Here is a 14,042-nt window from a genome sequence, read left to right as displayed (position 1 = left end):
CGGTAGGCAATTTAAGGATGAGAAATACTAGCCTGGTAACTCAAGTAACACTGAGAGACCATTCCTAATGGGAAAGGGTCAGCGAGACTTTGGCCAGTTGTTGGCATAGGTGAGAATACCGTGACTAAGGGAAGCTGAAAAGCCACAGGATTTCATGTGAAATTTCCCAGTTTTAAGATGGCAGCCACTTACCAAAAAAATTTCAATAGTCTGTGTGTGCCAAAGCTCATTAGCTATGAGTTTAGGATCCCAGGACTAAATGATCATTAAGGTCCCTTCTCACTCTTACTCTTTCAGTGGGGGGGGGGGTCATAACTCAAGAATGATAAGCAAAAAAATTAATACTAAAATTTGCACAGCTATTTTCAGTTTATGAAATATGTTCCCTTCATATTACTTTGAGACATAGCAGTTTATATTTTAAAATCTGATGTATATTCGGGGCACCAGAGTGGCTCAGTTGGTTAAGCGACTGCCTTTGGCTCAGGTCATGATCCCAGGGTCCCGGGATCGAGCCCCTCATTGGGCTCCCTCCTCCTTGGGGAGTCTGCTTCTCCCTCTCCCTCTCCCTCTGCCTGCCACTCCCCCGCTTGTGCTCTCTCTCTCTGTGTCAAATAAATAAATAAAATCTTTAAAAAAAATAAAATAAAATCTGATGTATATTCAAACCCGTTGTGTTCTCACCATTCCATTCTCTGACCACCAGGCCAAGCAACTCTAAGACGTCAAGAAAATGAAGTATAGGGGCCCCTGGGTGAATCAGTTGTTAAGCGTCTGCCTTTGGCTCAGGTCATGATCCCAGGGTCCTGGGTTTGAGCCCCACGTCGGGCTCCCTGCTCAGCAGGAAGCCTGCTTCTCCCTCTCCCACTCCCCCTGCTTGTGTTCCTTCTCTTGCTGTCTCTCTCTCTGTCAAATAAATAAATAAAATCTTCAAAAAAAAATGAAGTATAGTCCCAACCCTACAAACGTTTGAGGAGTTGGTCCTAATCTTTCCAGTTAAACTTGCTTTGTAAAAATCCCCACCTTTGAAGAAGAGCTAAATAACTTAAACTGCTGCTATTCACTTAACAAAATTTGTTAAACACAGACACAAAAAACGCCAGTAACCATGGACCAATTTCATTAATTATAAATAAATTTTAATCCTAAATAAAAGATTAACAAATTGAATCTGGCAGTGTATTCAAAGAATAATGAATATATGGCAAAGCAGAGTTTATTTCAAGAATGTAAGGGTGGGTTGGACATTAGGAAATCTACTATAGTTCATTATATTAATAAGTCAGAGTAAAAAGTCAATCTGGTAATAGACCTTAAGAGACCGTTAATAAAATTTAATCTCCTTTCCTAATTAAAATCTTATAGTAAATTAGGAATAGGAGAAAACTTCTTCAAAGATGACAGTGTGTTTTTTTAAGATTTTATTTTTAAGTTATCTCTACACCCAATGTGGGGCTCAAACACAAACCCGAGATCAAGAGTCACATGCTCTACCAACTGAGTCAGCCAGGCGCCCCAAGACAACAGTGTATTTAAAGGATATCAAGAATCAACTAGGGGCAAATATTTGTCTTACTACATTATAGACTGAATGCCCATTATCTTGTCCTGTGTTCTCCAAAAGTTTTCTGAGGTTTTGGCCAATCCAACAGGAAGAGAGAAAATGCATTATTTGTAAGTGACATGATTGTTGACATAAAAATTCAGAGAGATCAGCTGGCAAATTATTAGAACTAATAAGACATTTTCAGTGTGTTAGGATAAGAGATAAATAAATAAATAATAAAAACAAAGTTTTCCTAATACACAGTAATGATAAATATCTTATTCACGATAATACCAAAAAAAAAAAAATCTAGGAACAAACTTCCCAAAAATTGTGCAAATCTTTGTGAAAATTTTTTCAAGTCTTTGAAATTTAAAATACCTAAATACACGAAGAGATGTATTCCTGAATTTGAAAATTTTGACTCGCGAATTTGAAAATTTTTAAAAAAGAGAATGAGGAGAGGACTTGTTTTATGAAACAGCAAATATATTACAAAGCTACAATGATTATAAGTGTGACATAGCACAAACCATGAGAGACTCTGGACTCGGGGGAACAAACTGAGGGTTTCAAGAGGGGGGGCGGTGGGAGGATGGGGTGGCCGGGTGACGGGTATCAAGGAGGGCACGTGTTGTGATGAGCCCTGGGTGTTATGTGCAACTAATGAATCGTTGAACACCACGTCAAAAACTAATGACATACTGTATGGTGACTAACATAACATAATAAAAAATTTAAAAAAATAAGTATGACATAGCACAGGAATAAGCAGAGAGCTGACAAAATAGACAAGGGTGTTTAGAAACAGAGACACACACACACACACATTTAGTTCATGATTAATGATGCCACTTCAAAGTAGTGGGGAAAGAATAGGTTATTCGACAGATGATACTGGGGCAACTGGTTAACCATTTGCAAAAAGTAAAGTGGAAAAAAATAAGGCGAAGAAACCTATCTCAATCCATTTACAAGAAGAAATTAGAGATTTCAAAATTTACACATTATTCTTGAGTATAGTTTGGCAAAATGTTTTAAAATTTGAGATTTCTATAATCTCTTATTAAATGATCCCATTAATTTTTTAAAAAATTTTTATTTATTTATTTGAGAGAGAGCACATGTTTGAGCGGGGAAGGGGGACAGGAGCAGAGGGGGAGGGAGAGGGACAAGCCCCAAGTAGGGTTCGATCTCAGGACCTGAGACCATGACCTGTACTGAAACCAAGAGTCACATGCTTAAACAACTAATTCCAATGAGATAAATGGACAAATGTACAGAAACGTCTGTACAAGAATGTTTATTGCTGCACTTTTTAGAATAGTAAAAAATTGAAAACCATTTACATGTCTGTCACAATGGATTATTTCAAAAATGTGTGTGAGAGAGATATACATACAAACCTTGGAATGCCATGAGTCTGCTTCAAAATGACGGAATAGATTTATATATATTGGAATGAAGGCTATCCACATGATATTAAGTGAAAGAATCACGTTCCATATCTGTAGGTCGTCTTTGTTTTTTTTTTTTTATGTGTGGAGCTATGGAACAGCCCAGAAGGATATATGACAAGCTGTTTCTTTTTCCTTTTCCCTGGGTAGATTCTATTTTTTTGCCTAGGAGATTCTCCCCATTTCTTAGAGCTCTTTATCCAGGTAACTTCAATAGTACATCCTTGAGGTCTTAGCTTAAACTCTGTTGGGGGGAGAAGGGAAAGCAGAAACCCTATCCCTAGGTAAGCATGATCTCATCGAACCCTGTACTTGCCACACTACCTACAAACCATACTGCACTTTCTTATTTATCATATTACTTACTTTTTGGGTTTTTTCCCCCTAGACTCTAAGCTCCGTGAGGGCATGGACTGCATATGAGTCTAGGGTTCCAGAGCCTAGCACGGTGTCTGGGAAATAACTGTCGCTTTTTGAGCTCTTACAGCATGCCAAATACTGTGGTTGGCGTTTTAAATGATCTCACTACACCCTTAGGTAGATGCTATTATTCTCTCCATTCTGAAGACGGGGAAATTGAAGGAGGGTGAAGTTTGTCCCAAAAGCCGCTGGCCCCGCTGGGATTAATTCCCAGGCCTGACTCTTGGCCACTACACTCACTATATAGTGATCAATAAATACCGGCCGAACTACAGCCAGCCGCGGCTTGAGGGTCACTTGACGGGGACGTTGCGCTGGAGACATATTACTGAAAAGGTGATCGGAGGAGAAGCCCTTTAAACTCGCTCACAAGTTAGATACTCGCAAGCCCCGCCCACTACGACCCGCCCACCAGCCCGGAAGGGAGTGGCAGGGGCGGGGCGAGCTTCCGGGGGCGGGGCGGGGCCAGCGCTGGTTGGCCGGCTTTGGGCGGAAGTCGGGAGGGTCGGTGGTCCGAAGACGCTGGCTTGTGACAGGGCGGGGTAGAAGGAAGGCCTACATAAAGGTTGCCTCTCCATCCCTTCGCTCCTGGGGACCCTCGGAAAAAACCCAACACCCCGGCCCCGCGGCTAGCCCCTTCCCCCAGGCTCTCTCCGCTCGATTTCGCCACCGTTATGTGGGAAGCGAATCCGGTGAGTAGCCGGGCGGGACGGGGCGGACCCAATGGGCGGGGTTGAGCGGAGAGGGGCGGGAGGGGGTTCCCGGGAACTGCTCCCCCTCACCCGCTTCAGGCTGGGTGTTGAGTTCCGGGGCCCCGAAGATCCTGGCCCTTGCAGCTTCTATAGTTTCTGGCTTTTGAGCGGTGGAGATGGCTCCGTGGGTCCTCCAACGCATTACTACTTTCTGTTACAGTTATTTATGTGACTTGCTGTGCTTTCTCCACCTCCACCTCCCCCTCCCCCCACCGTCTTTTTAAAACTTTGTGTTTTGCTTCCTAATCGGAGTTCCGGGGCTTCGGACCTGTTCCTCTGCCTTTGCCTCAGGTGTACCTGCCAGTCCCATCCGTCTAAAGCGAGGGGATTCGACCCCCGTGTGTTGAATGGGCCTAAGAGGAACCATCAGTGCTCCTTTTTCCCTTCTTGGTGGTCAGTCATTTCAAACTTGGGGGCACCGAGTGTATGTTCGAAGCCTCTAGATGGTGAAGTTCTTAGATTTTTTTTTTCCCAGTGGACAGAACTGATGACCTGGAACTTTTCAACTGCAAGTCTTGTCTCCCTCCTTGTTTCGCTCCGGTATTTGCATTGTGTTTGCGTGTATTTTTGTCTGCTTTGCTTTTATACATTTCTTTAATGTGCAGCTCTCAAAGAGTGGAATCCGTCTGCCCAGAGTATTCCATTCATCTCTTGTTAGAGTTGAAATCGCCTAGTAACATGGCAAATGTACACCTTAGGAGCTGACTCGGGAAATGGCAGAATCCCGTTTCAGCAAATTGTTGGGACTGAATGTGTGAAACTACCCCGTGTGCCGAGATAACTGCCCAAATTTACTTACAACCCCGTTTTCATACTTGGAATACTCTTTTGCTGTAATCAACACTTTTTTTTTTTTTCCATTTCTGGAATATATTTCCAGATGAGTTGGAGTGTTTATCAGTTAATTCTGTTATGTTTTTAAGATTTTATCCAGTAGAAACTAGTCTGTTGGTCTGCATTTGTTGGTTGCACGTTGTGGTTGCATCCCAGTCCTTCATGTTACTGGTCGTCATCTAAGATCTTTTTTTTTTTTTTTTGGTTCATACATATAATCCTGCAGTATCAGGCCACATCACAGGAAAGTAATTGCTGGGATTTGATTTTAGCAAAAATAATTTAGAATTATGAGAATGTGCTCTCTGCTTTTGTATTCAGTTTCACTATCTGTCATCAACAGTCTTCATGTTCTACCATTATACATATGTGTGTGTATGTGTATATGAGCATCTGGCGTCTGTGTCTTCAGTTTTTATTAGCAGTCCTTTTCGTCTTGGTTTCTCCATAACCAATTTTTTAGTCACCTAGGTATATCTTACTTGAAGTCACATGTTTCAAATTCTTCATTATATTGTAAGCTCCCTGTGGGCAGGGATTTTTGTCTGTTTTGTTTATTTCGGTATCTTTAGGCTAGAGAACAGAGCCTGGCACTTAGTAGGCACTCAGTAAATATCTGTTGAATTAGCAAAGGTGACTGGATTAGTACTAGAGGGAGTCCTTTGCTCCTGCTGTTCATTCTCCCTCCTCCATCACGTATACTTCCAGCAATTTGTATGTTTGTAAGGATTATAAAGACATTAGTGAATGTCTTATAAATTTGTTTTTTATATAGCATTATCTCATTTCTTTGTAAGGAACGCTGTTTCTTCTGACATCACCCTAACGATTTTGCTTGATTTCACCAGAGCAGACTGACCTTTGTTAATAGTGGCAAACCTTCCACATATAATCCCACATTCTTCTTTCAACCCTTATCGTGCTACCCTAGTATGTCTTAATGCTAGGGAGTGAGTCTAATGGTTTCTGGAGTATCAGAGTACTGGTTTCCTTCCTATGAACATATGAATTCTGCCAATAAGGACAGTTTAGTTTTTAAAAATACAGTCAGCATTCTATATGTGTGTTTCTCTAGTAATTTGTTAGTTTATAGTAATAGAAGCAGCATCTGGACAGTTTGTCCAGCTATGCTCATGGGATGAAAATTAATTTTTTTTAAAGATTTTTATTTATTTATTTAACAGAGATAGAGAGAGAGCACAAGTAGGCAGAGCGGCAGACAGAGGGAGAGGGAGAAGCAGGCTCTCCGCCGAGCAGGGAGCCTGATGCGGGGCTCAATCCCAGAACCCTGGGATCATGACCTGAGCCGAAGGCAGCCGCTTAACCGACTGAGCCACCCAGGCGCCCCTGAAAGTTAATTTTACTGTTACCCTAAGCCAAACACATTGGAAATTAAAAAAAAAATAGTAACAAAAAACTACAGTGTATCCTAAAGATAAATGCAGATGACTTTTGCATTACCCATCAGTTGAAATTACTATTTGCCATTTCTTACCATTGAATGAGATAATAAATTCTACTTTGTGAAGCAAGGCCACTGTGAACTGCTTTAATTGAGGTCTTCTGCCTAATTTCTCCCTGTATATTTTTGATAGCATCTGTGGCCTTAATATACCACCCATGAGCTGCGGATATACCTCCTATTGCAAATATACCTTCTGTATATTGGCTTTGAGAAAATGTTACACTGATGCTGGCCATGGTAATACTCAGAAGCAGCTGCCCCTTCCAAGTGAAAAGTCTCTATGACATGGTTTGAGTGTGGAAAATCAGCACTGAGCTTATAACATTTCCTTGGGGGAGAAACCTAAAACAGAATAACCAAGGAGTTATAAGCTTTTGTCTCAGTACAAAATTTTATTTTATCTTTCAAGACAGTCGTGAGGTCAGTGATATCTACTCAAGCCTTTCACTGACAGGCACCTTGAGGTAAGCATTATGTCCCTGCCAAGGCAGATCTGATTGACAGAAGTAGCAGGCGCACTCAGTTCTGGTATGAGCTCTTGGCAGTTCGCCATCCACCTGGGGGAGGTAGCCCTTGACTAATGTCCCCCAGTTTAGAAAAATGGCAAAGTCTGTAGAAAAGGAATTGAAGGGGTTGCCATCACTGCTTTGACTCTGTGTGCCTTGACTTTATCCTGCCTTTCTCTGCCCTCTGTGTCATTGTCTTTCTTATTCCTCTTGGCTGTGAGTAAGTAATCACTGTTACATATGAGGGAGTTTCAGTTTCCTTTTCTCGCACTGATGAAGGAAACTGAAAAATGACAAACATCTGTAAGATTACACACCCATGTATTACAGTATTAAGACCTTGCTTTCAGTGATAAAGTCTTCCATAATTCCTTCCCACATATGAATTCATATTATTCAAAGAATCTGATGATTAGCTAAGGGAGGGGGAAGTGATTTTCTCAGGACCATGCAGGTGAGTATGCAGCAGAATTATATGAGTACCCGCGTCCTGTTGCTGGGCGACAGCAGTGATAACCTTGTGTATTGGTGCGGTGCTTTACCTGCTGAGCCATCTTTTTCTCTGTTATTTTATATTCACAGCTGCTCCCAGACTCACTTGGCACTATGATTCTTATCTCTCCTTTTTCTGTCACGCTTCTTGAAAGAATAGTCTTATACTTTTTGTCATTCTTATTCATACCTCTACTCCTCCAGCCTCACCTCTGCCCCTAACACCTCACTTGCTAGGAGGTCACCAAGGACTTTTGAATCAACACATCGGTAGTGACTTTTATGCCTCCAACCTCTTCTGTCTTTCTGCAACATTAGTGCACTAGAGGTGTTTTTTAGGACTCTTTTTTATTTTCCTGGGTCTCTACTGCTTTGGATTTCTTCTTTTTATGATTTATCTTTGAATCATAATCTTAACTGCACTTCCTTCTGTCCCTGAAATGTTCTACTGTTAACCTTTGTTTTTTCTCAGCACATCCTTTTTTTGGTGAGCTCCAAGGCTTCAGATACTACTGTAGTGAATATGCCTGCCAAATGTACCTTTTCAGTCCTGACCCTATTCCTGAGCCAGGTGATGGACACTTCTACTGGTTGTCTCTCTGACAGTTCCAAGTTGGTATGTCAAAACTGGACTACCAGAGAACCCAATCATTGATTCATTATTTCACCCACTCAACAAATTTTTACTAAGTATCTACCACATATAAAACGTTCTAGGCACTAGGGAGGGGCATTACAAATATGGATCAAGTCAGAGTCTGCCCCTCAGGGGTCTGGCAACATAGTTTGGGGAGTGGAAGTGCTACCAGAGGATATTGGGGGACTAGGAAGGTTCACTAACATAAGTTACATTTGAGCTAGGTGTCGAAGTTATAGAGGTGGTTCTTTGGGAAGGGCAAAGGAGCAAAATGACCACAGACCCCAAAGGTGAAAGATGGGCAAGTACAGTTTGGATTAAGGAGTGAAATGGAAAAAGTGCATGTCTGATGAGTCAAGTCTCAGGATGGGCATTTTCAGAGAATGAGGATGGAGGGGTTGTGGGTGGTGGTATCTAACATGAGTGTAATATCTCTTCTGAGTCAGGCAGCGTCCCTCAGGCTTGGGGGAGGATGGAGGTAGGATTCATTTCTGGAAATGAAAGTTCTACAGCGAACATAGTGTCTGTGAAGATGTGTTCGTAGATCCACGTACAGTCATGGGTTCATATGATACCTGTGTCTTGGCATTCTTTCTAATTGTGCCAGTAGTGGATTGAATTAAGCTTTGAGTAGTGTGATGTGCCAGGGTTTGGTGGCTGAGGCGGCACTCAACAAGGCATGCCCACCCTGAGGTTATCTGATACCTGTGTGAGGTAGGAATTAATAAATGATTAGCCTCCCCTTTTCAAGGATGATACTAGGTCTCAAAGTTTGGTGACCTTTCGGAATAAGGATAGAGCCGGGTTGTAAATCTAGGACTTTCTGGCTCCAGACCACATACTCTTTCCAGTCTGCCTTAACATACAAGACTTAAAAGTGAGTGGAGAAGGACCTGTGAGGAAAGACACGGAGTCAGAGAATAAGAATGAGCTGCAGAAAATCACGCCCTTTGTGTGACACCAACTCCCATGATGTTAGAACTTTTTTCTAGGGGTGCAGCACATGAACAGCAGTAGGGAAACGCTGCGGCCTCCCCAGGATGGCTACAGCAGATGCAGCACAAGGCCGAGGGAGTGAGTCTAATGGTTTCTGGAGTATCAGAGTTTGTGATACAGGCTGGAGGCAGACTTTTGTTAACAGGTTTGAAGGATGGAGTGAGGTGAAATGCTGAGTATGACCCACCTGGTCTGAAATACGCAAAACGTTGAGGTCTGTGGCTTATACAACTCACCCTCTAAGAGTCGGATCTGCTTTTGAAATAGTATCTGATGGCACTCATCTATATATTGAGCACCTATGATAAGCCAGTCCGTTCTAAGCCTCAGCGTTTACAATGGTGAATGAAACAGACCAGGTCCCAGCCCTTAGGAGCTTGCAGTCTAGTGCAGGGAGGCAGACATTAAGCCAATAATTATACAAATAACATTTAACTGCAATTGCAGCAAAAGCTCTAAAAGAAAATAAGAACAATGACAATGTATAATAGGGGGAGTTAATATTAGACTGGGACATAGGTTAAGTCCACTCTCTGAAAGCCACTTTTACAGCAATCTGAAGGATTGAGCAAGAGTTAGCCAGGTAAAGGTTGGATGGGGGGCAAGGAGGGCTATTTAGACAGCAGAAACAGTGTGGGCGGAGATCCTGAGGCAGAAAGGAGCTTGGTGTTTGAGGCAGAGAGAAGCTGTGTGTGGCTGGAACCCAGTGAACCAGCACATGAGGCCAGGAGGTAGGCAGGAACTAGCCAAGCACGGCTCTGTGGCACATGTTTAGGATTTTGAACATCATCCTTAGAGGAGTGGGAGGCCATCAGAGGATTTTATATAGGAAGGGGAAGGAACATATCTGTGTTTTTAAAAAGATCATTCTGGCTGCTGTGTGGAAAATGAGTTATGTATTAGGAGGCGCAGAATAATGGCCTCCCAAAGATACCCACATCCTAATTCTCGGACACTGTGAATATGTTAGGTTACATAGCAAAGGGGAATTAAGATCCTAATCAGCTGACGTTGTGATTGGGAGATTGATGACTTTGGATTATCCAGGTTGGCCCAGTGTAACCACAAGCATCCTTAAAAGCGGAAGAAGGAGACAAAAGAAGTGAGTCAGAGAAAGGTGTTATTATGGAAGAATAGTTGACATTGCTGGCTTTGGAGATTAAGTAAGGGGGCAACAAGGCAAGAAATGTGGGTAGCTTTTAAAAGCTGGAAAGGCCAACAAAACAGATTCCCCGTTACAGCCTCCAGAAGGGAATCAAGCCCATGGTGATTTTAGCCTAGTGAGTTTCATGTCAGACTTCAACAGAGGTGTAAGATAATAAATTTGTGTTGCTTTAAGCCACTAAGTTTGTGGTAATTTGTTCCAGCAGCAATCGAAAACTAATATCGAGGGCCATCGGAAAGGCCATTGTAAGACCACTTAGGGAGCTATAGTGTAGTCCATGGGGTGGATGAAGGTGATCTGGACTGAATTGGTGATAGCAGGGAGAGAGACACATAGGTGGATCCATTCAGGCTGCGCTTTGGATGGAGAGTGCTAGGTTTCTGGCACAGGCAGCTGGAGGAATGAAATATTTTCACTAAGATGGGGAAATGGGGAGAGGGGAAGATATGGCCGAGACCAAGAGTTTGGCTTTGGGCCTCTTATAGGTTTAATGCGCCTATGAAGCATTCAAGCAATAAAGCCAAAGAGGCAATTGGTAGGTGGGTCTGGAGAGTAGGTTAGAAGTGGCAATTTTGGTCTTAGTCTGTGTGGATGGCTTTTAAAATCATGACAGTAAGTGAGACCCCTAGGACAGTGTTTCTCAAACTTTTAGTACTGTTGCAGATCACCAATCTTAAAGAAGATAGTAGTATTTAAAAAAATTAATGTTTTCATTATAGAAAAAAGATAGTTTTGCAGCCTCTTACAAAGTATGTATCTAACTTACTTATTTTCTTTTACTTTATTTTATTATGTTAGGTCACCATACAGTACATCATTAGTTTTTGATTTAACTTGTTGAAAGATAGCTCGAGATGTAGGTTAGATCCAGACACTGATTTTTTTTTTTTTAAGATTATATATTTATTTATTTGACAGAAAGCGAGAGAGCACAACCAGGGGGAGCGGCAGGCAGAGGGAGAGGGAGAAGCAGGCTCCCCGCTAAGCAAGGAGCCTGATGTGGGGCTTGATCCCAGAACCCCGGGATCATGACCTGAGCTGAAGGCAGACGCTTAACTGACTGAGCCACCCAGGCGTCCCTGACTTTTTTTTTTTTTATCCTGTATTTGTACTAAATTAGGAAATTCCATGTTACAATTATAGATTGTCAAGATTTGCAACTGGTGTTTGCTGGCTCTGTCAGATGTTTTAGAATGCCAAGATCAAACACATATTGGGAAAGTATGAGAAGATTTCTCCCAGAAGACTATTCCTAGTGTCCAATCAGTTGCCAAATTGACACACTTAAAAGATTAAGTAACTGTAGGAGCAAATGTTTCAACCAGCCTGAACATTTGGAAGATAGAAGCAAATGTATTCTTAGTCATTCTTTGATTACTTCAGTCTCTGGAAAGTATCTGTTGGAGTTATGTTGTGACATTTGGATGTGTTCTTTATATATCCACAATAATAAAATCAGTCTCACTCTCTGATGAGTGAAGAAAGCCATCAGAATCTGGGAAGGAATCACACCCTAGCAATTGAACCATTTGTAGCATAGTTTCGTGACTGAAAAATCTGGTATCTTGTTCTCCTCATTAAAAATTGGGAATTTTGGCCTTGAAATAGTAGGCTTAGGTTATTTCAGATGCTGAGTGTATTTTAGCTGTATACTTAAGTAGGCCTCTCGGAATCAAATATGGCTATTAGTGTTAACAGCATCATAAAGAAATATTTTTATCTCATCTGTCCTTTTGGAAACTCTTGTCAGCACTTTTTTTCCTTGATACCCTTTAAACTCAAGTAGAAGGATGATTTTGTAAACACTGCCATTTCCACACATTCGAGAGCACATACTGAGTTGTCAAGATTTGCTGATAGTTAATTTTCATTGTTTTCTTCAACACTCAGTTACAATCAGGAGGCATATTGTTTACGTCTTTCTAATTGTTCCATGTGTTTAAAACGCCTTTTAGTGATGCAGCAATACCTTTTCTTGCTGTTTGTATAGCTCATGGTCTGTCAGTTTTGGTGGGTTGCACCTTTTCCAGCCCATGTCACAGCTCACAGAAGCATCATCATCTAAATGAAAACTGTCTTTGTGCTGTGAGTTTTCACTGATAAGCAGAACAAAAAGTTGTTGAGTACTTCTACCTCATTACAGAGTATATATGCTATAAGAACTGATTTATGTTTTCTCTACAAGTAGTTTGTTCAATTTTAAAACAAAGTATATGCTGAAACACTCATGTGATAATAATTGCTCTCTCATTAACATGTGCCATTGATACTCTGTGACTTCCAATAGAGTCATTTAATAAAGAAATTTTGTCAATAGCTTGTTTCTTTTCACAATTTGGTTGGGCATTAAATTTGGACTGTTTCTCAACGATATCAAGACCTTTACCTGTTTTAGCTGAGGAATGCCTCTCTAGTCTTAGTCTCTTCTCTACCCTATCAACAAAGTAAATTGATTTGAGGCTTTGTTTTAAAATGATGTGACAGTTTACTTGGTTTTACACCACCATATTTGCTGAATGCTAGCTGATATGAACTGATCAGCATAGACTAAACATAATGACATAGTTGGTAACTTTAAAGAAATTAAAGTTTTCATGAAAATCATTATTACTCTTATATTTCAACTTTACAAATATATATGAACAAATTTCTTTAATTTCTCCTCTGAAAATGCCTGTGAACTACTTCATAATTCTTGACCGTGTTTCGAAGATGCTGAGAAAGACAAGAAAAGGGGCTAGGACTGAGCCCACAGAGCCTAAAAGTTACAGGCTGCATAGAAATTAAGGTACAAAGGAGACCAAGAACTTGTGGCCAAAAATTCAAGACAATCTAGAGAGTATGATTTCATGGAAATCAAGAAAAGAGTTATATAGGACAGAGGGTAAACTGTGGAATGTTACTGAGCAGTCAAGTAAGATGAGAACTGATAAAAGAGCATAGGATTTAGCAACATTGAAGCTCATTGGAAGTCCTAGCAAGTGCTGTTTCTTGTTTGTTTGCTTGTTTGTGATGGTGGTGGAAGATATTGGGCCAGAAGCTAGAAAAGCTAAATTAGAGTGGGTTTTAGAGTGAATGGAAAGTGAGGCAATGAAAATGGTGTCTGTAGACAAAGATTTATAGTTAATCCACCAAAGGAGATAAATTGGAATCCTAAAATTACTCAGTCTAAAAGAAGATTGAAAAAGATGAAAAGGGGAACCGAAGAACAGATGGAACAAAAGCAAATAACAAGATGATAAACTTAAACCTAACTATATCAATAATCATACCAAAGTAAATGCTGCAAACATGTCAATTGGAACGCAGATTGTCAGATTAGAGTAAAAAGTTAAGAACTGACTCTTAAGTTGTCTACAAGAAACACACTTTGAATATAAAGACACAAACAGGATAAAACTAAATGGAAAGAGAGCTATGGTGCTGACATCAGTCAAGAGAAAGCTTGAGTGGTATATTAGATTTCAGATTGATATTATCAGGGATAAAGAATGTCATTTCCTATGATAAAGAGTTCAGTTAATCAGTGACAATCCTAAACATTTATATACCTGATAATAGAGCTTCAAAATACATGAAGCAAAATTAATGGAACTGTAAGGGGAAATAGACAAATCAATCCCATTCTAGTTGGAGATTTTAATACTCCTCTCAATAATTGCTAGAATAAGTAGGTACACATGAGCAAGGATACAGAGAACTCAAACAGCACTATCAACCAACTTGACCTAATTCACATTTATAGACCATTACACTTAACAGTTGAGTACAA

General features: G+C 40.8%; 1 protein-coding gene across 5 annotated transcripts in view; it reads left to right on the top strand.

The window, feature by feature from the left end:
- The first annotated feature begins 3,908 nt into the window (after positions 1 to 3,908).
- The window catches only part of PARP11 (poly(ADP-ribose) polymerase family member 11), a 41,741-nt gene continuing 31,607 nt past the window's right edge, over positions 3,909 to 14,042 (top strand). For 2 of the 5 annotated variants that reach the window (XM_073886982.1, XM_025851731.2), the window contains exon 1: positions 3,909 to 4,115. Coding sequence is in view for 1 of the 5 variants with exons in the window: in XM_025851729.2 (XP_025707514.1) it covers positions 4,098 to 4,115 (18 nt within the window). In the remaining 4 variants the exon portion in view is untranslated. Of the gene's footprint in view, positions 4,120 to 14,042 lie in introns of all 5 variants that reach the window. The other 3 variants (XM_025851729.2, XM_025851730.2, XM_073886981.1) reach the window with 2 other exon arrangements.

This window comes from Callorhinus ursinus, unplaced genomic scaffold, assembly GCF_003265705.2.
Source record: "Callorhinus ursinus isolate GAN/ISIS: 27379988/994484 unplaced genomic scaffold, GSC_fseal_2.0 scaffold74, whole genome shotgun sequence".
In the NCBI taxonomy this organism is placed as follows: Eukaryota; Metazoa; Chordata; class Mammalia; order Carnivora; family Otariidae; genus Callorhinus; species Callorhinus ursinus.
The sequence above is the reverse complement of the archived record's forward strand: the minus strand, read 5'-3'. Positions and strand labels throughout refer to the sequence as shown.